Source organism: Arvicola amphibius, chromosome 15 (genome assembly GCF_903992535.2).
Source record: "Arvicola amphibius chromosome 15, mArvAmp1.2, whole genome shotgun sequence".
NCBI lineage: Eukaryota > Metazoa > Chordata > Mammalia > Rodentia > Cricetidae > Arvicola > Arvicola amphibius.
This window is the reverse complement of record NC_052061.1, coordinates 44,315,116-44,337,679: the sequence shown is the minus strand read 5'-3', so window position 1 is coordinate 44,337,679 and position 22,564 is coordinate 44,315,116. Positions and strand designations below refer to the sequence as shown.

The 22,564-nt window shown below is 49.3% G+C and overlaps 1 protein-coding gene across 1 annotated transcript in view; it reads right to left on the bottom strand.

The window, feature by feature from the left end:
* Cdh13 (cadherin 13) overlaps nt 1-14,713 on the bottom strand; it is a 950,975-nt gene extending 936,262 nt beyond the window's left edge. The window contains exon 1 of the mRNA XM_038312938.1: nt 14,609-14,713. Coding sequence (XP_038168866.1) covers nt 14,609-14,653 — 45 coding nt within the window. The 5' untranslated portion in view covers nt 14,654-14,713. The remainder of the gene's footprint in view (nt 1-14,608) is intronic.
* Nucleotides 14,714-22,564: the final 7,851 nt, after the last annotated feature.

Below are 22,564 nucleotides of genomic sequence, written 5' to 3'. Positions count from 1 at the left end.
CTGATGGGCTCACAATATCCAAAGAGATTCTAGAAGCTTCTTCCAGTGTTCAAATTACCACAAACACAGAGTGCTGGGCCTACCCCCAGTGGCTCAATTCAGATTGGAGGCTCTTCGATGGTGCTGACACAGAACACACCTTCTGGAGGCCCGTATCTAAGATACTGGCAGCTTCTTGCTTGCCACTGCATGTGTTCTGACTGACTATCCTGACAGACTTCCTTACACCCAGCAGTATGAGAGGAGGGTGCATCCCTTGGGAACCCCTCTTTAAAAGCTCAAATGTACACGAATGTCTCAGAAATATCCATTTGTAGAAGCATCAACCTCTACCTGACCCTCTTCTCTGGGCAACTCCCAAGTTTCCCAAAATAACAAGGATACAAATCATGTTTTCTACAACCTATTAGCCTGTTCTGGACCCAGTATCTCTTCAAAGCCCACTACAAGGTGGAACATCAAGAGAACTGGACAATGAGAGCAGAAGAAATCCCCTCACATGGTTTTACTTATTCTAAGGGAAGTCTAAGAACTGGAGGAAGAAGGAGCTGGAGAGACCGCTCAGCGACTAAGAGGGCTGCCCTTCCGGAGGACCCAGGTTTCATTCTCAACACCCACATAGCATTTAAAAAACCATCAGTAACTCTGGTTCCAAAATTTCTGATGCCTTTTTCTGGCCCCCATTGGCACCAGGCAAGTGGCACACAGACATACATGCAGGCAAAACACCCATATACATAAGATAAAAATAAAATAAATCTTAAAACACAAAAAGAAGGGGGAAGAGGCTGGAGGGATGGCTCAGTGGGTGAGACACACACGTACACACTGAACTAGGCAAAGTTAACCCTCTGTCACCTAACACTGGGAGACTAGATCACAAGCCCTCCAGACCTCTGAAGTTTTATGTCCCCAGTGGTTAGCTCCCCACCTGCTCCTTGAAGTTGCAAACCCAGGATGGCCCCAAGCGTTGCCTTTACAAAGCTTAAACCCAAACACTGCCCTGAGCCTGGCTGGGAGACTAGACTTTAGCTGCCCTTTCTGGTTGCACTGTGCATAGCTAATGACGTAGCCATTCTGTACAGAAACATAGAAGAAAATGCAAATAACTAACACCTCTGTGAAGGCAAAGAGAGTCATCTCCACAGGGAGGGGGACCGGGGAACTTCAGAACTTTAACGAGTTGGAGGTGGTGTCCTTAAGTGGGAAGGTGGTGAGTCCTCGGTGTCAGCACAAGACCCCCCAGGAGGCCTGAGATCTTATGTCCCTTCCCATCGCCACCCTGACCAAAACACCCAAGGGTTCGTGTTGGATTTGGGTAAATTCTGAATCCTTCCAGAAGAAGCTATCGGCTTGAGCATAATTCCAGTTAGCATGCCAACCAAGACCATTCCCCTCTCTTCCTCCTATGTAAGGGAGGCTGGCACCTGGGATACCAAATTCTCAGCTCAAAGGACATGTATTACCCCTGAGGGACAGGGAGCTCTCTCCAAAGGTGGCAGCTGCCGAGGCAGCAGCAGCAGCAAGTGTAAGCAAAGAAGAAAAACAGAGTGGGGTTTTAAGGAGAAGGGGGTGGGGTCTGTGCTAGAGTGAGCTGTTGAGTCCTGACTGGATGTATTAGCCAAACAATGAATTCTGATTGTTGGACCTTGGTGTTTTGTATTAGGAATGAATCAGTGGCCCACTTAGGGAACAGACCTTGGGGGCTAGCTTTAGGAATGGATTCTAACGGGTTTTAGCAAAGGGGGAGAAGCGTAAAGGACAGAAGCTGCCGGCTCCATGTTTGCCATGCTCCAGTCTGCTAGAGTCGTTTACCCTGCCCCACTGTTTCTGAACTGCCTGAGGTAAGCAGCTCAGGACTTCATAGATGACTTTAATGGGACATATCCAGTCTAAGAAAAATCTGTGCTGGCAGCAAGGGTGAGAGGTAAGCCCAAACTACCTAGTTCTTGATCCGGGTACAGTATCTTGTACACAGAAAGTTTCTCGTAGCCTTGTCTCTCTAAAGCGAAGGTGATAGGGATGGGTGGCAGTGAATTTCCAAGGTCAACTCAGTTTAGAATTGCCATGGAAACACACTGCTGGGTCTGCCTCTGATGGTGTCTCTGGAAAGGTTCAGATGGAAAGGCCAGGGCCACCCTGAATGTGAGTGGCACTGCCTTATGGGCCGCACTGGGGTCCAGGACCAAGCAAAAGGGAGAAAGCTTGCTGGATCCCTGTGTGCGTCTCTCTCTGCTTCCTGACTGTGGATGCAACGAGACCAGCTGCCTCATGCTCCTGCCGCTGTGCCTTCCTCTCCATCATAACAGACTGTTCCTGGAAACTGAGTCAAAGTGAGTCAAAATAATCCCCTTTCTCCTTACGTTGCTTCTTGGCAGGTATTTGGTTGCAGCAGTCAGGAAGGGTGACTAAATTCATGAAAGGAGAATGTTACTGGGCGTTACTGGGCCATTTGTCTTAGCTATGGCTTCCATTGCTTTGAAGAGACACCAGGACCATGGCAATTCTTACAAAGGCAAACAATTAATTGAGGTGACAGCTTACTGCTTCAGAGGCTCAATCCATTATCATCACGGAAAGGTGCATGGTGGCAGGCAGGCAGACATGGTGCTGGCTAGATCTTGACCAGAAGGCAACAGGAAGTAGACTCAGCTTGTCCTCAAAACCCGCCCCCCACAGTGACACACTTCCGCCAACAAGGCCACGTTTACTTCAACAAGGCCACACCGCCTCATGGTGCCACTCCCTTTGGAGGTCATTTTCTCTGTCACCACAACACCATTCGTGGTGACTGCCTGAAGGAAAGTGTGCAGGCACTAAGTACCCAAAGCCCTGAGCCTGGGCTGCCCTGACCCAGAGGGGCTTGGTTTTCTATCTAATAACACTTTAGTTTTATTGAGATGCAATATGACATAAATTGTACCCTGTTAAAATACATGTTGCTGTGGGATTAGACAATATGTTCATAGCAGTGATGGGTATGGATCATCACTATTATTCTATTTCAAAAAACAATCCTAACTTCCCAAAGAAACCCCACATCCATTCACAGCCCCTCTCTCCCGCCCCTCCCAAGCCCTAGGCAAATCATATGTGTTTTGTGTTACTATGGATTTATCTCCCCAGAACAGTTCCTTCCATGGCACGGAATCATACAACATGGGGTCTTTTGTGTTTGAAACTGAGTGAATCTCTACCCTAAAACTGTGTGACCTTTACCCAGCCTCCAGGACCTCCCCTAAGTGGGCAATGGAATCTGAGAGGATTCTTCATTACTTGACTAGGTGAGCCCCAGAGAGGGGATCATTCATAGTCAACACCTCACGCGGAGGTCACCTCACTCCTAGTCAATACTGCACGTCCAAGGGGGCCTCGCTCAGAGTCAACACCACACAGACAGCCGCCACGTCTGCTATTGTCATTTCTGCCTTTGCAGCTCTCCTGCCCTGAAGCATCTGGCTAAGACTGGAGATAAAACTGAGGTGGAACACAAAAGAGGAAATACCTTTTGCCCTTCCCACTGCATAGCCAGGTAAGGAAAGTACTATTAGGAGCCCAGCTTAAATGAATGCAAGGAGTCTCATCATACACACATTTAACCATCACAAATCTCTTTCTTTTACCAGGGAGAAAAAGACCGAAGGGAAAAGAACAATGTAGCTACTGCAATTAAGTGTTGTGAAATTATATCTTGCCTGTATTCTTTGTTATGCGCTGTACATGGCTGCATGCATTATACATTTTTCTATATTGATTACAGCACAGGCGTGCATACACAAAACCACACATACTGCACTTTAATGGGCGACTTCAAAGATTTCAAGGTTAATGACAACTCTGTGTTTGCTTTAAACCCTGACTTTATAACCCAACCTCTGAGTAAAATTCAGCTCCATTGTATGTCAACAATACCAATTTAGAATTATTCCAGATGAACTGAATCAACAATAAAACAAAGTGGAATCTCTCTAGATGGATTCAACCGACCAGCACACAGTCCAGAGCCGGATGTGAGGCAGCAACTGACTCCAGTTGTTCAACACCCATCCACCAAGCCCCATTTCTGTTCTCCACAAATTCACAGCATCGCCTTGAAAGCAAACTACACGATTACCGGGGTAAGGGAGGGGCAGAACTGGGTTCAGGAAACATGGGGATACAGTACCCATGTTACCCAGCCACCAGCAAAGAGGCAGGAGCTGTACCTCTCTCCCTGCCAATCCCTTGTCTGTCGTATTTCATAGCACTCTTTGTCACCAGATGGACAGTATGGGTCCCCCTGTTCATTTGTGTCACTGTGAGTGCTCACCGGGAGGCAACTGGTCTACCTTACTCACTTCTGCATTCCTGGTGCCTTGGAGGGTGTTGCACACTTAGCAGAAGCCTGCTGGTGATGACTTACTGAGTGGATGAGGGCCATTGCCTTCAGATGCTTTACTTTCCTCCCATGCTGTGTCCTCTAGACAGCCACAGTTCATTCCTTTCACCTCGGTTTGCTTACTGGTTAATTATCTCAAAGTAGTGGGATCTGTCCTATATCAAAGACAAGGTTAAGGTAGCAACCCAGGGCATTAGCAGAGGATGACTATTTAGTGGGAAAGAGAGTATCTAGAGATGTGTGCTCATCCTGAATCAGAAGGCTCAAAAGAATGCCCATCATATGAGAAGATAATTCAGATGACAGAACTCAACACGAGGGCCAGAATTTGAATCCCCAGAACTCACATAAAACCAAGCAGGCATGGTGGCATCTTGTAATCACTGCACTCAAGAGGCAGAGATGGGATCCTCAAGATGAGCTTTCAAGCTAGATGAGTCAGAATAGGTGAACTCTGACTTCAGGAAGAGACCTTGCCTCAAACAATAAAGTGGAGAGTTATCAAAGAAGACACCAGTGTCAGCTTCAGACATCTACACACACATGTTCCCATGCAAACACACATATTCATACAAACAATGCATGCACACCCATTCATGTGAATGTTCCCACTCATATAAACACACATTCACATACTCACAACAAAAAATAAATAAATAGGCCGGGCGGTGGTGGCGCACGCCTTTAATCCCAGCACTCGGGAGGCAGAGGCAGGCGGATCTCTGAGTTCGAGGCCAGCCTGGTCTACAAGAGCTAGTTCCAGGACAGGCTCTAGAAACTACAGGGAAACCCTGTCTCGAAAAAAACCAAATATAGATTAATTAATTAATTAATTAATTAATGAGCAAAACATAAAAGGAATGTACATTACCACAGTCCTTTCTTCAGTCATTGGCTCTATTTGGGGAGGTTCCAAAACTCCTGACAATAGTGAACAGGATACCACACACTCACTCCAGAGCAAGTACCTGCATGCCTCCCCATTCCCCTGCTCAGGGTCCAAACCATGGATGCGCTACCACACCAGCGAAGGCTCAGCAGAGAAACACAGAGGGGTGAATGGTAGCAGAGCTCTGGGGGGGGGGGGGAACACCAGCAGATGGTGGGCACAGGTGACCTCTAGCTGCCTGCCTTTCAGGTGGATGATGTGGAAATTTCACATAGTTTTCCCGTGGGGGCCCCAGCAACCGTGAGCTCATTTGCCATGACAGTAGTAGACCAGGGGCACAGTCATCATTGGTTTGGTGCCATCCCTCCTCTCACGTCTGTCTCCACTCATTTGCTTCTGAGCCCTTGGGTCACCTTCCAGGTTGGTCCTTTTGCACCCAAGCTTGTATCTCCATTGTTGTTTGGGAGAACTCAAACCAAGATAAACCAGTGTACATTTGAATGGCAAGAAAGCCTGAAGGGTTAGATAGTCCTGATCACCAAGGAGAGCTAAATTAAAACCCATCTTAAAACTGCCCCGAGAACTAACCCAGGGCTTTCCCATGGGCCTTGTGGTGCAGCAGTGGAGCCCTGCATGAAGAACAAGCTTGGTGTGTGGGCAAGGGGTGCTGGGAGCCTGCTTCCTTGCCAGCGATCATGACCTTAATCACCTGTAAATATCTACACAGCTCATCAGGCCTCCTGCATCTCCAGGTCCATGTGTGCATGTATGTGTGTGTGAAGGTGAACATGGAAGCGCCTGTTTGTATATGTGTGTGTGTATACTTGTAGGAGCCAGAGGGCAAACTCGGGTGCCTTTTCTTCAGTACGATAGAAGCCACCCACCACGGGAGTATTTACACCACAGAAATGGGCAAATAGTGCAAACCATATGGTTTAGATTTTTGAGAGAGAGAGAGAGAGAGAGAGAGAGAGAGAGAGAGAGAGAGAGAGAGAGAGAGTTTTTAGGCATTATCAAAGCACCATTGCCTGGCACCCAGTTGGATATTCTCCCGAGCTCAGAGCATGGAAGTCACTGGCGACACACCGCACTCTGGAAGAAAGGCTTGTTAGCATTCCCCAAATGACTCTGAAACTGGTAGATCATTATTTGCTTCATGTTAGAAATATCTCTAGCGCTGCTGATTGAATGTTCACAAAACCATTAAAAGGCTTGGCAAGGCTCCTCGAAAATAGCTTTTGCATGAAAAGTTTCAGAGATTGGCTAATTGTAGGGGCTTCACCCCGGTCACTCTAATCAAGGACACATCCAGGACCCCATGGTTCCCATCCCCGATGCAGGCATAGACAAGGTTTGAGAACACCCATATCATGGGATCCAGATGCCCCTCTGAACACTGGACCATCTGGCCAGCACCCCTGCCCTGACATGTACCCAGGTGCTCAGCTAATGTTCAGCACCTGTGCTCCTCTTTGAGCAACAAGTTCCCGCTGCCAAGGTTAGAACTAAAGCAGGGTCCTTTACCCTCAGACTTTGCCTGACATCACTAATCCAGCCACCCCCATACCCCACAGGTCTTACCCACAAATGCCCCCATCAGCTTGTCTTACACATCTTGTCCCTCCCCTCTAGATGTCTCCCCTCCATTAGCTCAGGCCCATATCTTCTCAAAACCACATCCCGCTCCAGACATTTGCTGCACTGAAGCTGAGAGACATCAGGCCAGGTCCCTCCACACCCTCCCCTTGTGACCTTCATGGCTACCCATCACTTAGAAACAAACACTAAACTCTTGAAGTGACCCACAAAGGCCTAAGGGCTCGCCACCTCTTGGGCACACCCCTGATCACTCTCCAGGCTGGCCTATCCCCTTCTGCACAGAGGTGTCAACCAGTCTGTGCCTTCTTCCTAGAATACCTCTCCCATGCCTAACCTCTCCTGGGTCTTGGTCAACCTACTTCATTCCCAAGGCTTTGAGCTTCAGTATAAGGCTGCCAGGGAAGGCTCCCAGACCCTTTATCAGAATGTGATGCCTTTCTTATTTCCATTATCCATCTGTTCATCCACCCATGTTTCCCGAGTGCCTCCTCTGTGCCAGGCACTGCTGTGAGCCACAGGGATATAGTCTTGGATGAATCAGAAGACAACAGCACTTGCCACCATGGGATGGATATTTCAGTAGAGGAGAAAGATTTAAAAAAAAAAAACCCAGACAACAAACACAATATTGTGGTGGCACAGCTTCACACAACTGTATTGCCTTCCTTCACAGTGGTTGTCTAGCTTTTAAATTATTCATTAATTGATATTGATCCCTCCCCCTGCCAAGCAGAGCCCCAAGAGAACAGAAACTGAATCTGCCATATTAGCAACAGGACCCTAAACACACCAGTGTTACATGGAACACTGTGGGCCCATGCAGAAATCTTAGATATTTGTGGGCGCCCTAGTCCAAAGTGAGTTCTCCTATGGTCAATTTACTTCAGTACTGGGACCTGGGGTGAAGAATCCCTGAAACCCTCACCACACCCCTTTGAAAAGTCTCTATGTTCCCTCTCTGCCTGTAATTTTGAGTTAAACCAAGGGCCAGCTGACAGTTTTGGTAAAGAGACAGATGGTATCGGGGCCAGGCAGTCTTAACTCTGTTGTTAAAGCACAAAGCAGTCGTAACAATTCTATAAACGAGTAGGTATGGCTTTGGTCCAAATGAACTATTTATAAAAACAGACTTCAGGCAGGAACCAGCCCACAGGCTATAACTTGTCACCTCTGAGTCAGATGTCCCCAGATGCCTACAGCTCATGGCAGCTGAGGGTGAGCCTGTCCATCCCATCCCAGCTGTGGGCTCTACAACAATGCCCAGGCACTCTCCACAGATGGACAGAAAGAGTTCCCCAGAAGCACATGCTTCCCAAGTGCACAGCTACTAGCTCTGTCCTGTATCACACCACACAAATGGTTCTCCGCCACCTGGAGGGGAAGCAACGACAGCCTGGGCAACCAGGAGGCAGGGATGGTGAAGGCTGCAGCATTCCTCAGCGGGCCTCTAGGCTCTGCAGGAGGCTGAGCTCATTTCCGGCCCTGCCTGGGCATGTGTCAGGACTTCTGCCCTCCGCCCAGTTCAGCTTGTATTCAGCTGGGAGACACAGGGTCTTTGTGCCTCTGCAGCAGATCGGTGACACTGGCTGGTGTCTTTGAAATTAGATGTGACATGCCAAAACATGCCTACTGCTAATGTTAATTTTCAAGAACTTGACTTCGGCTGGCAGTGGGGAAAAAAAATAAATCACTTTACTTCTGGAATGTGTAGTTATATTTACCCTCATTTGGGGGTGGGGGGGGGTCTGTAGCTATGGCAAGCCAAAGCCCTCAGGGCCCTACCCACTCCAGTGGGATGAGACACACAGGTTGCTGTCGTGTTAATGGAACCAGAGAACCTTAGCCACAGCTCTGATGCTGTGTGCTGTGCAGGGCGGCAGTGGGCATCAGCTGTTCAGGACAGACACAGAACATCTGTTTCAGGGCACCGCTAGCATGTGGAGGCTTGCGTGAGAAATATCCTCCACTGGCTCAGGTATGTGAACACTTGGTTCCCAGTTGGTGGCACTGTCTGGGGAGTGAATGCAGCCTCGCTGAAGGAAGTATGCCATATAGCCTTGCTCCACTTCCACTTTAAGGCTTGCTGCTTTCTGTTTGTAGTTGAGAATGTGATTTCTCATTCTCCCTGGCTGCTTGTCCTTCTGGATGCTGAGGGTATAACACACCAGCTTCACATATCCTAGCAGGTCTCTAGCATGCCACTGTTCACAGGGACTCGGGGCTGCAGGGCGCTGCCTGTCCTTACATTGCTACCATGAGCAGAGCCATGGTCTGGGTGTTGTTTGTCCCCAACAGCACTGACAATAACGTCCTGGGGGAGGAGGGGTTGTCTTGGTTCCAAAACATACATCTGCGTTTCATCGTGGGGATCTAAGAGTCACCTGCTTCTCCCTTTCATCGGCATCATGGCTGTGTGTCACTACCCTTCCATGAATGTGTGGGTGCCTGCCCGTGTGTTTGTGTGCGCACATGCTCAGATGACAGAGGAGATCATAGGGTCTCCTGCTCTACCCATCTACACCTTATTCTCTTGAGACAGGCTCTCCCACTGAATCTGGAGATAGGCTGGTGGCCACCAAGCCCTAGTGATCCTCCTGCCTCCACCCCTCACAGTGCCGGGGTCACGCTTGGTGTGGGAGATTTCACTCAAGAACTCATGCTTATACCACAAGCACCTTACCCACCAATATTCCAGTCCTATGCAGCTTCCTTCTAAAGTAACACAGCGCTAAGAAGTTGCCCACATGGGTTTTATTGAGCCTGAGTTTATAATAACAGGATCGGTCAGCTGTAGGATCAAGTACGCAGAATTCCCATAGTGGGTGTGCAGAGTGCTTCCAGAAGTGGGTGGAGGAATTACGGCCAAATGCAAAACAGGTTCTGCCTGAAGGGGGCAGTAGCAGCTCAGCTCCTGCCAACCAGCGTAGAGAACTTAAATAGCCAGGGCCTCAGAGTTTTCAAGAAATGCAGAAAATCTGGATTGTCTTTTAAATGTATTGATGTCATGAAGTTTAAGAGATTTGGGCCACCAGTCACCTCCATAAGTTTAAGCTGACCAGCGGTTGCCAGTCTGAACTCCTGCCCAGAAACTGGAGTTGAAGAGTTGAGATAGATCCCATCAAGCAGATGACATGAGGTTCAATTGACTAATCCCCAGTCCACCGCCTACCCACCAGGCTCTGCCTAGGTGGGAACAAGTCTGAGATGTCACTTCTTCATATTAGCCTTAACCTAGCCTAGGAGAGAAGGTTGACTCTCATCCTTAGCACCAGGATATGGCCATCATCCTGGTGGCAGAGGAGACAGGCCATGGGGAACCGTGCTGGCAGCCTCCCTCGGTAGATCAGATTCTCCAGGGCATCTAGACACCTCGCTGACAGCTAAATGTAAAGAGGGCCCAAGCCTCTGGATGCTTGATTTGATTCTGCTGGATCCATCATTGTGACTGGATGACAGACGAATATGTATGTCCCTCTCCTTCTCAACTGGCGCTGAAACGCAAGCTGTCACCAAGGGATTCACCCTTCTGGGAGGTGTGCCGTGGTGAAAAATTCTCTTCCTTCCCAGGCAGAATGTTTCCTGACTCTGCAGCCTAAAGAATAAAGCCAGGTCTAACCAAAATCAAAACAGCAGGAAATGTTCAGACTTCCTCCTGGCTCAGGACCGCATTGTCTGCCAAGTCCTTTGAAAGCTGTCCCTGCTCGCACCCTCCAGGGACACGGGGTGGAAGAGTAAAGATAGAACGAGACCACAGCCATGAGGAGAAAGGGAAAAGAAGGATGAAAAGACCGTGGGAAAAGAGCGAGGGACCGTGTGTAGTAGAAAACCCAGAACAGAAAGCGTTTCCTTCTGACGAACCTGCTTCGCTTCAGCGGAATTCTCCAGAATAAGACCTACAGGCTCGGAATTTTGTAAGCCTGTGGATGGAGCCCCCTTCTGGAGAAAATTTTCATCAGGTACAAAAAAAAAAAAAAGAGAGAGAGATCAAAACACGCAAAGATGGGCATGTGTGCACACACACAACCACAGAACGATTTTAGGCTGTTAAGATAATATGCCTGTCATCAGGTAGGAACCGAAAGCGAAGCTTCGTCGTTTCCTCTCCTTCCACGCAACAGAAGATATCCGGGCTCTTGTGTAGCTGTGCTTTCAGACGGAAAGGAAAAGTACGGTTTTCAAGACCTGGGCTCTCCCTTAACTTCAGGTGACTGATTGCTTCTCACTGCCAAGTCCTAGTACCTGAAGACAGATCGCATCACGGTGGGGAATGATTTTTTTGAGGGCATGGGGTGGGTGACTTTACTCCAACACACCAAAGATGCTTCTAGAAGGAAATAGATTTTATTTAGGAGGGCTCAAGATAGGAAAAGGGAAGAAGGAAGGAGGCAGAAGAGGGAGGATCTGCTAAGAGGACTTTGGAGGTTTCCAGTAACTCGGTGGAATTACACAAATCCAGGTCACATATTCAGCCTAGTAGTGTATTTAAACTATTTTGGGGTTTGCTAAAAATATTTATAATAATGTTCAGACATGCGAACTTTCACCGCGGCAGACACTTGCTCTGCTCCCATGTTTCCCTGGAACGTCTGAAATGGTGCAGGCCGCCCCAAGTGGAAGGGCTGGGGTGCCCTCTCAGACTCCAAGTCCCTGCCCTCATCGGAAAGGCTTTGCATATGAACCAGGCTCTTAAAATAGAGCAGGCAGGGTGGCAGCTACATGAGAAGATGCGGAGACTCACTTGCAGTCCTAGAAGGCAAGATGCCCACTCCCAGAAAAAACTCTCCACTTTAAACCAACAGCACAGAATTCCATGGAAATACTTTTGGGCACTGTGGGGGGACAGCTCTCCAGACCTGAGCCACTCCCTAGAAATTAATTCTTGGGGGATTGCTCATGCATTGTGAGAAGCTAGGCTGGGTGGAAGTGCCGCCTCATGGGAGTGGGCAATCCCATCCACAGTGGAATTTCTAACTCACGCTTCTGTGTTCATTTGTTGCACATTCGTGGCGGGAGCCAAATTCCGGCCGCTACTTCCGGGACAGGCTTTCCCAGAGCACCCCAGGAGAGAGGAGAGGTCTTGGAGCCTTATTGTTTAGAAGCCCACCCCCACCCCCAATCCTCCCAAATTTGGAAAGTGGCAAGTGTGCCAACGAGCAGCCAGAGGCTGATAGCTTCCAAGCTGGGCCCAGTGCCTGCTGTATGCATGACTGTGTGGAAAAACACACATGGGCTTGCCCTAGCTCCGCAGGGCAGTGACTAATTCACTCTATCACATTGTTTTCCCCTTTCTTCTGTTTTCTTTCTGCCTCGGGAAAGTTTGGGTTAGGCTTGTTGACTCACAGGCTCCCGAGTCCTCCCCACCCCCACCCCGTGCACACACCCACTTTTCTGGATGGCACAAAGAACCCCCTGCCCTTAAACCCCTTGCTGGTGAATTCAATCGCACCTTGCACGGGTAGAGACTATTTCCCCTCCAGGTGCTGCCGCCAGGAGAACATCAGTTACCATCCTGATGCAGATTTGTGCCCTGATTATGCACGACAATCAAAGGAGAGAAATAAGCCCCTCAGGGCTGGCCACTTATTTCCAGTTTAGAAGCAACCGAGTATGCTTTCAAAGCCACCTGTGCCAGCCTGCCCCGCAGGAGGAGACACACCAGTTGCTTTGCAGAGGCGCCCTGTTTGAAGCCCGCAGCCCCAGTCCTGGAGACTTTTGCAAGCTCTCCCACAGTCTGCTTTGCTCATAGAAAAAGCATTAATTTGGATGAGCCCTGGAATCACACTGAGGGAGAAACCCATACCAAGACAGGAAAAGTATGAAAGTCCCGGATAAGGCAGCACTCCACGCCCCAGAGGCCAACAGCTCCCAGCGAGGTGGATGTTGTGAAACACATAGCCTAGGGCTGCCTGTTGCATACAGCCTTGTCCACTCAACGGCCCAGCAGTTCTCCGGGCCGATGTTAATGGATTCTCTGACTGTGGAGAACCTGGGAACTCAAATAGAGTGAAGAACTGGCCCACGCTGGCTCTATGAGCAGCAGAGGACAAGAAGGATCTGCCTGGATCTTTCCATCCAGGGTTGCTCTGCCCCACCTTGCTAATTGGGAGATGTACGACCTACTACCTTAGGGATAGTTAGAGCCCTGGAGGTGTGGAAAGCTGGTTCAAAAGGCAGCATAGGATCCATATCAGGACCCCTGGGGAATCAGCAAGCAAATTCCCAGAAAGGAAGGAGCAACAACCGTTTGCTCCCCAGGACTGTGTGTACATAGAAGAACATGCCAGAAGTCAGGGTGGGAAAGCAAGCCTGGCCATCAGTTAGCATCTTCCTCTTATGCAGGATCCTGGTAGGGACACACATACACACACACACACACACACACACACACACACACACACACACACACGAGTCGTTTCTATGGCCATTGCATTTCTGGGATGCCAGCCTCTCTTCAGCAGGCGTCTCCCCTTAGAAGGCTACCTAGAACCCTGACTTCCTTTCCTCTTTTCCACTTCGTGCTCAACCATGTGCCTTTTCCTCTGGCACCAAGAATCCTGGCCAGAAACTCAACACCCATGCCTCAGGCATTCCCTCTCTTCTCCACTCCCTTCTGCGTGGCCCTACACTGCTGCTCCCACCCACTTGTAGGCTGGCAGCTTTGGGTCTCAGAGGGTGCCTAAAAGGACAAGGAGGGACTGAGCCAGTATGCTCTCTGGAGCATCAGTCCCCAGGGGAGTGCTGGGCGTGCCCCCTTAGCCTCCAAAGCTTCTACCTGTCCCCTAAGCACTGCTTTCCTATACCCAAACTTCCAGGGATCTCTGAGCTTCAGCCTGGCTGAGGAGAGCCCCGGGCACGCCTCTCCTGCTCTGTCAGTCCTGCCCTGGAACCACAGCAGTCTGGAGGGTCACCCAGCAAGCAGCTGCAGCCTGGTGGGGAGGCTTGAACTTTTTCCTTGCTCTCAGTGCCACCCGCCCGGGGGAAGACAACAGAGGCGGCAGCCTGGGCTCGGGCAGGAGCTCCAGCTGGCTGGACAATGGGGGCACAAGGAGCTGGGGTACTGGGCCTGCACTCTGGAGAGGGGACTGCTCTCAGGCCCTTCCGAGCCCAGGGCTAGAGAGCCGGAAGACCCCAATGCGGGAGCGGCGAGCGCCTGGGCTTAGAACGACAGCAGCAGCCGGGCTGCGGAGATCCGCTGGCGGGAGGCTCCTTGCTGCTTGCCAGCCCGGCTGGGCGAAGAGAGGACCCGGGGAAGTCAGTGATGCCAGCTTTGGCCTCTCCCAGACCGGCAGCCCAGCAGCTCGCGATCCCGAATGCAATGGCTCTTTCCCGGCTAAGACGCTGGGCTAAGCGGGCAAGCACAACGCCCAGGAGTCCTCTCAAAAGGAGTGTGTACCCGATACACGAGATTCTGGAGGAGGCTAACCAAAGTTACCTCACTTGATGTCAGCCAGGATGTCGCCCCTGCTTGCAAAAAGGCTCTGTCCTCCCCGGAACGAGTGTATACACACACACACACACACACACACACACACACACACACACCGAGACTAGCCGGCTTGCAGAGACAGGCCCCTCTAGGATCGGAGCTGGGGGTGACCTCGCATCTGAGCGAGCCGGGTCTGCCTGCATGGCCGCGCCAGGAGCCCCGCGACCCTCAGATCGCTCCTGACCATCGCCAAGCAGGGCGATCCGAACGCCGAAAGCTGGTGCGGAGCGCGCTGCCCGCGGCTCGCATTCCCTACCTGGGACAGCAGAATGCACAAGGCGAGCGGAGTTCTCGGCTGCATCTTGCCCGACTAGAAGAAGCGCCTGGCGGCGTTTGCATTCACACACGCGGCTGCACTGAGCATATTTTCCGTGGGAGCCTGCCTTTGAGGAGAGGCTCTGCCTCGCCAGCCAGCCAACTTCCCAAATAGATCAGCGGCAGCATCGCGAAAGCATTGGGTAGCGGCTGATGACCAGGACCAATGGCTTTACAAGACGGATTCCTTCATAATGCTCCCTCGTTTTGCATGGCAGATAGGAGCCAGCACCTCTCTGGGGTGGGGGTAAGCCCCCTCAGTGCAAGCAGGCAGCACGTTGCCTTTTTTTTTTTTTTTTTTTTTTTTTGGACTCCTGGGACCCAGCCTCACAAATCAGGCTGGGCAATGCCAGCCTATTCCACTTTCCTTGGAATTGCACCCGGGACTGGCAGCCACTTCTTACACAGTGCAAAAAGATTATCTTTATTAAAATGTTAATAAGATCCACTTTATTCCCAATAAATCACATGAAATGACCCAAGCAGCCCCAGCCCGCTATGTCCTTAAAGCCTTGCTGGTAGATTTCTTTGCCTTTGGTTCCCCCTTCCCTTTTTTTTTCTTTTCCTCCCCCAAACTGGCTTTACCACAGTGGTGTTTGGTGTTTTTCTACCATCACACAAATCACAAAGAGGACAGATCAATTCTAGCTTGCAGGAAAAATCCATCAAGGAGCAAAAGATTTTATTAACTGCTCAGGTGAGAGTGTGACTGGCCTCCACTCCACAAGCGCGTGCCTGGCACCAAAGCCAGGACTATGACTTGAGCAAATTGTGTGTGTGTGTGTGTGTGTGTGTGTCCCCATGGATATGACCTTTCAGAGGTCCTGAGCTGTTCTGAAGGACTCAGAATAGTTCTAGCTGTGGCTCAAGGAATCTTGGAGATTACAGTAACAGGGGCATACGGTGGGCCTTCCCTCACAGAGATCTAAGGCTAAGGCAGCACAGTCCTTATTTGCAGGCAGCCTTCTTCCTAAAAGGACTCACGGAGTTTTTACAAGAAAGGGGATTTATCTACCTGAGGTAGAAAATCTGGGCCACACAGAGTTGAGAAAACTACAAGGTTTAGCTCCAAACTGCCACGGCTTTGCTGCGATTTGGATATGAGCTTCCAGGTGGCCAGAGCAATATGAAAAATAGCTGACGTCACTTTTGTTGTAGACATGTGGACAAGTTAAATCCAGGACTGTTACAGATGTATTATATGGCATCTGTCATAGCAGAACACTGAACAACCGTCCATGCTCAGATCCAATGGGTCTGAGAAACAGCCCGATCAATATACAGTGCAGGGCCTGGAATATGGAGACGGCGATTGGTATATTAAAGAATAGATGGCTAAGTTAATCAAGAAGTAGCAGAAGGGGAGGAGGAGCACAGTCTGGAGCCTAGCTAGCTTGCTGACACCCCAGTTTGCTGACACCCCAGATCTTTACTCAGCGGCAAGTTGCCCAGGCCCTCTGCATCTCTGTCTTCTGGTTAAAACTCCTAGATGCCTCAGGTCACAGTGAGGATTCAGTGACAAACATCTACACATCCAAATTGACAAACTTTCTAAAATTCTTCCCTTGACTGCTCATTGGCCATAAGGTCATTGCATGTGGTCCCAAGGTCATCAATGACAATGTTTTGCTGTCTAGGGCTTGGTTGTCTTAGCCAACTGCACACCCTACATATAGCAATACCACCCAAAGAGTCCACAAAGGATGCTGAGGAAACCGCTCCTTCATCCATTCATCTTATTGCCTAAATAGCGCCATCTATCCTGAGCATTTAATAAATACGGTCTTTAGTAGATAATATGACATAAGAGGATAGTATGGGAGCCATGTGTATGGAAATCCATACCCATGTTGCTACTCACAGATAAGGGGCAAACATGGAGTCTAAAAAGATTCAAATAAAGATATCTGAAATCTGTTAGTCTCTGTTCCAGGAAAACAGCCATCTGGTCAACCAGGGGCCAGCTGCCCTGAGAATGGAGATTAGCAAACATAGACAGGGAAACCGAAAATGAGGGACAGCTCAACTCGGAGGATGGAAGACCAAGGTGACTGTGCACTGGTGGAATAGAACGATCCTCCCTTATCTCCATAACAATCACTCTATCCAGGGAGACTCCTCACTGAGTCGACAGGGTCCTAAGCTGTACTCAATAACAATTTGGTGTCCTGCCTTCACCCTTTGGTCAGCCTTCCTGTGCTCTCCCCAATCCGTCACACTTAATGCCTCTCACCAAATATATCGAGGCTGGCACCTTCTGAGTAAATGTCAGGGCTAGACTTGTTTCTGATTGGGGTGGGGCACGTGAGCGGACCTAGCCAAGAAGCTGTGATTGGGAGTGAAATGTATCACTGCAAGGCTGGGGTGCTTCATGGCCACTGACAGACAGGCTGGAAATAGGGACCAGGGACATTTGTGCAAGTTCCTTTACTGGGGAGTGTTCTCAGGGAAACTTCTGTAGGAAGGGAGCATAGAAACAGATGTGAAGAAGATGCACTTAACAAAATAAGGCCCTGTCTGTCTCAGAGCCTCCCGCTTAGAACAGCCCTTCAGAATAGGCCCTACTGGAGTTAGAAGCCTATGGTTCTTGTCCTAATTAGGCCAGTAGTTACATATTCCCTCAAGTCATGAGTGAGATGGTTTGACTTGGCCAAGGGCAGTTCTCCAGCCTGACCTCAAGTCCATCACACACACACACACACACACACACACACACACACACACACACACATAGCTGAGGTGATCAACCTCAGGGCACAGATGCCTTTGTGAGTGTGATGGGCTCAGCAAAGACAAATGCGGCTCATGGACTGAAATCTTGACCTTCCCATACCAACATCCACCAGCATCCCTGGGCTTCTGTCCTGGGAAAGTCTACTCTCTAGCAGAAAAGCTCCAGTCAAGTTCTGACTCTGAGGATGCCTGGTCCTTACTCTTTCTTTGCCTCAGTTTCCATAAACTGATTCACCAAGGCAGGGAAGGGTTGAGTTTCCAAGATTTGAGGTGCTCCCAATAACCAGTGGACATCTCTGACTCTCTAAGCTTAAGATGGTAGGAAGAGTCTTGCCAGCAGGATGAGGGCTGGAGCAGGGCCAGCAGGTTCCACCTACATTGAACTTATATCCTTGATACCCTAAGCCTCTGTTTCCATTCAATAAAATGGGACTCTAAATATGGTCACACTTCAAGGATGGCTACAAAGGTCAGTGTTACTCTATGCCTTTTCCTTCTACTACCCTCTACACTCAGAAAATGTGATTTGGCCATAAAGCATGGGATAGAGTTTTGATCAACCAAAGCTTCTGATGATAAAAGGCTTCTGAAAAGGAAATTTATTTTTTGTTTGTGTGGTTTATCTTGTTTTCCTTTATTTGGGTCCCTAATTTGGGGGTGGGGGTGGGTTTGCTGATGGGTTGATCAATGGACCAATAATGCTGGTTCCGAGAACCACAGCTCTCTACCTGTCCCCACTCTGCCTCCTGGACACCAGCCCTCAGCAAGTCCAGCCTCTGTCACAGATGTGAAACTGTCTTTAGACCCATTGGAGGTTCACACCCTTTCAAGGCACTTCAACTTGGCTGGAGAACTGACGGATCATTCAACAGCCAGCAGTTGCCTCTGGTAGCTGCCAGGGATTGGGACTATTTCCTTTGCTTGGATGATGTCGCCAAATATAGTCCAGAGTAGGTAGAGATGGCTGTGGATATTCGCATGCTTGTATATATGTGCACAGGTACATAGGATGTGTGTGTGTGTGTGTGTTTGTGTGCGCATGGGCACATGTGCCTACTCCTATGGACTGATAGTAGTAAGTATGTAGTCTAGCAGAGATACATTTTTCAAATTTTGCCTGTGCTGTTGTTTGTAACAGAACAATGGTTAAAAAAAAAAACAGGCACCCCTATTGAAGAGAAACAGCTCTCAGGGTGCCTGGAGACCCTGGAACATAATGGACCTATGGGGGCAGCATGGAAGGAAGTCCATGCCATACACCAGTCAGTAAGTCTTAATGCTAACCGTGCTGTTATCCTAAAATGCTGCACAATCCTTCAGGTCTCTTCAACACCAAAATCTTGGTCAGGGGAGCACCTGCTTCTCCTGAGTCCGAATGTCACCTATGCTTCTTCAGAGCTTTTTGTGCTTCTGCTTTGTCACTTGGTCCTCTAACTGATGTCATTCCAACCAGCACCAAATGCTTCACCTTGAACTTGGCTTTAACACGTGACTTGGGAAACACTAGTGGGCCAGCTTAAATCCGAGTCCCAAGAGACCCTCTCTGCTTCAGTTTCCTCTCCCTTAAGATTTGGATGAAAGATGGGCCCCCAACTCCCACAGGATCATGTGTTCAAATGTATGTTCCCCAGCGGGTGGCACTGTTTCTGGAGCGTGTGGTACCTTTAGGAGGTGAGTCCTGGCTGGAGAAAGTGTATCTCTGGGGAACACAGGCTTCGGGGTTTATAGACAGACTGACACTTCCTGTCACATCTCTGAGATGAGAGCAAGTGGCTGCCATGTGCATCCACTACCATGGAAGCACCTGTGGCCACATGTTGGGGACTGCGGACCACCGAACCCTGAATTTCTTGTAAACAACTTGTTTTCCTCTGCTCTGAGAAGCCTGCAGCTGCTCTGAGCACAAGACCCTGTTGGCAGGGGAGTGGGTTCTTCTGAGTCTGCAGCTGAAAGATCCTGAGAGCTGGGGTGTGGGCAGAGCCCTATATAGGCTGCCTCTGAGCACAATAAAATGGGCATTTTTGGCATTCTTGTCTCAAGGATGTCCCTGTGGCCCTGTCTGTCTGTCTGTCTGTCTGTCTGTCTCTGTCTGTATGTGTATTTTTTTTAAATTTTTCAGCCTAGTTCCTGTAGCACATAGCAAGTAGAGTGCTGGACAGAACTGGTATGCTTTACAGCCACACCTGCGCTCAAGGATGGACCTAAACCAAATAAACCCCTCCTCTCTCCCATCACTGTGTGTGGGAGGTACTTGATCATAGGACAGCAGAAGTAGCTGATGTGGCATCACGTTCCTGCTGCTGTGAGAACACACTCTGGCTGAAAGGGTCATTCGTCACTAGGGAGGAGAGGGTCAATATCAGCTCACCAGTTACAGGCCATTGTTGAAGGAAGCCAGGACAGGAAGGAACTGAGGCAGAGACGGTGGAGGAATGGAACAGAAACAGGGCTTTTGTTCATCCTCTTAACGGCTTCTATCTTTCTTACAGCACATAGACCCACCAGCGGAAGGATGCACGGTTCATGGTTGAATGGACCCTCCTGCATCAATTAGCAATCAAGAAAGTGCTCCACAGACATGACCACACACCAATCTCATTGAGGCAATCTCTCAGTTGAGACTCCCTCCTCCTACCTGACTAGATTATGGGAAGCTGACATTAAGACACACACACTTCCCTATGATCTCCGCCAAGCCTTGAAACAGTGTTTGTGGGCAAGCTCGCTGGAACTAAACTGAAAATGTGGGTGGATGGGTGGGTGCTTAGAGATCTTTTGTGGAAGACACTTGGAGCATGGCATCCTCCTGCCTGACTTTCCTCACCAAGGGAGAAGCCCCTCTACTGAGGAATAAGACTGGACACACTCCTTCATGTCTTTAGGTCTGTGAACATGTTTAAGAGAAGCGATATTTGCACACAGCAATGGGTATAGGACTGGGGTATGTGGAGGTTTAAATGAGAGATGTCTCCAACACACTCACATATTTGAACTCTCAGCCTTCAGCTGATGGTGCTGTTCAGGAGATTACAAAATCTTTATGAGGTGGAGTTTGGCTGGAGGAAGTACATTATAGGTGGGAGGCTTTGAGAGTTTGTAGCTTCCCCCAAACACACGCACTTCTGGTTCGTTCTTTGACTCCTGTTGTAGTTGAAGATGTGATGGGTCAGCTTTCTGCTCCCCTCCCCCATGCCTCCCCACCATGATAGACCCTTGTCCCTATGGAGCCATGAGCCAAAATAAACTCTGTCCTCCGTAAGTTGCTTTTGGTACAGTATTTTATCACACCAACCAGTAACTAAGGCAGGAGATTGGGTCACCTCGGCTAAATTGGCCTGTGCCTTTGGGACTTCCCTCCCTCCCTCCCTCCTTCCCTCCCTTCCTCCCTAGCAGCAACACTGGGCATTCAGACACCAGCCTTAACCCATGACTGGAAAACCATTAGAACCCCCTCTAGGTGTCTCCCTTACCCCAAATCAGTAGCCAGGGTTACTTGTGCAGTGAGAACCAAAACAGCTCAGCTCAGCAGCTAAGTGACTCTCAGAACTTAGACCTGCACCAGGGTCAGTCATACCAGAAAGCCAAATTTCAAGCCTCTCCCCCCTCCCCAGATTTGGTTTGGAAACTTGGGGATGGAGTATTTCACAACACAGAAGACATATCCTGAGAACCACTACTCTAGAGAATTCTGCATAACTTGCTGTTTTTCATTTGGCTACCACAAACTTCTCAGGATGAGTCTATTGCAGATTAGCCAAGGAGCTAGGTCAGTGGTTCTCAGCCTTCCTAATGCTGCAACACTTTAATACAGTTCCTTATGTTGTAGTCTTCCCCCAACCAACAAAATTCTTTTACTTACTACTTCATAACTAAAGTTTTGCTACTGTCGTGGATCGTAGTGTAAGTATTTGTGTTTTCCACGGTCTTAGGTGACCCCGAGAAATCTCCTTTGACATCCCCCAATGGGGTCACGACTCACAGGATGAGAACCACTGAGGTAGGCACTAGAAAGAAATGATGCCGTGAGGTTCGTGTGATTAGGAACCTGTGATTTGGAGGGGGAATATATAGCCCTCCAAAAGGTAATACAGGAAGTTTTGGAGGCCTGAAGAAGGACAGGGCACAGCCCTGGGGCTTGGGGCAGTGGTGGGAGGCTTGAGTTTACCACAGTCAGATCTCTCAGCTGTCAGAAGTCATCCTGGTTTCCTACTGATCAGAAATGGGACTTGTTGTAAATGTTGACCTAAATAAATAATAAATAAATTAAAACATGGCCCAGAACTCCATGGTAGATTTTAAATGAACTTAAAGTTTATTCATTATAATCCCAACTAGGTAAGTGGCAAAATGTCATTGCCAGTGTGGGTCAGGCATGTGTGTGTATGTGGATGTCCATGAGTGTGCTATTGTTTATCTACTTGGCAGGTGTGCCCTGAGATAAGACTCATCCTAATGCTCTCAAGGTCCCCAAACCTCAACCTCTAGCCTGCTTATGGTCTCCCCATGAGGAGCCCCTGAGCTAGAACAAAGGGCAAAGTGGGGAGGGAGCATCTGGGGAAAGGGCTGGGGACCAGGGGATGGCAACAGAAGAGGCTGAGCTCTCTCGGGGTCCAGATTAAATGTCAGTCTCCATCCTGTTGCCAGGACAGGCGTCGTTCAAGCCACTCAAAGGAGGAGTTCAATTTCTCATTCCCATTTTACATCACCTTTTCCATCTGATTGAAGCGAGGACAGACTTGATCGGAGGGTCTTGTGTTGACTGTTTAAAAGACAGCAAGAGCCTGAACTCTGTCTCGGGGATTCTCGGCAGTGAACGGGGCCCAGGGAGGGCACAGCAGCCCCTCCCTTCACCACCCAAGACAGCATGTGGCACAGAGCCTGAGTTTATGCAAAGATAGAACAGGACAAACCCCCTCCCTAACAAAGCAGAGCGGCTTTGCCTGGTCCTCACTCATCCCGGCACCGTGACTTGGGGTGACAAAGACGGCAAGGTGGGGAGGGCAGGGTGCAGCTCATGGGCTGCTGGGGTTTCCGTCACTGTAATAAAAAAATAAATAAATAAACAAGACAAAGGGACTTAGAGACGAAAGCTTTATTTCAGCTCACAGTTCAGGTTATATTCCACTACAGCAGGAGGGTCAACATAACAGGGATCTGAAAAAAA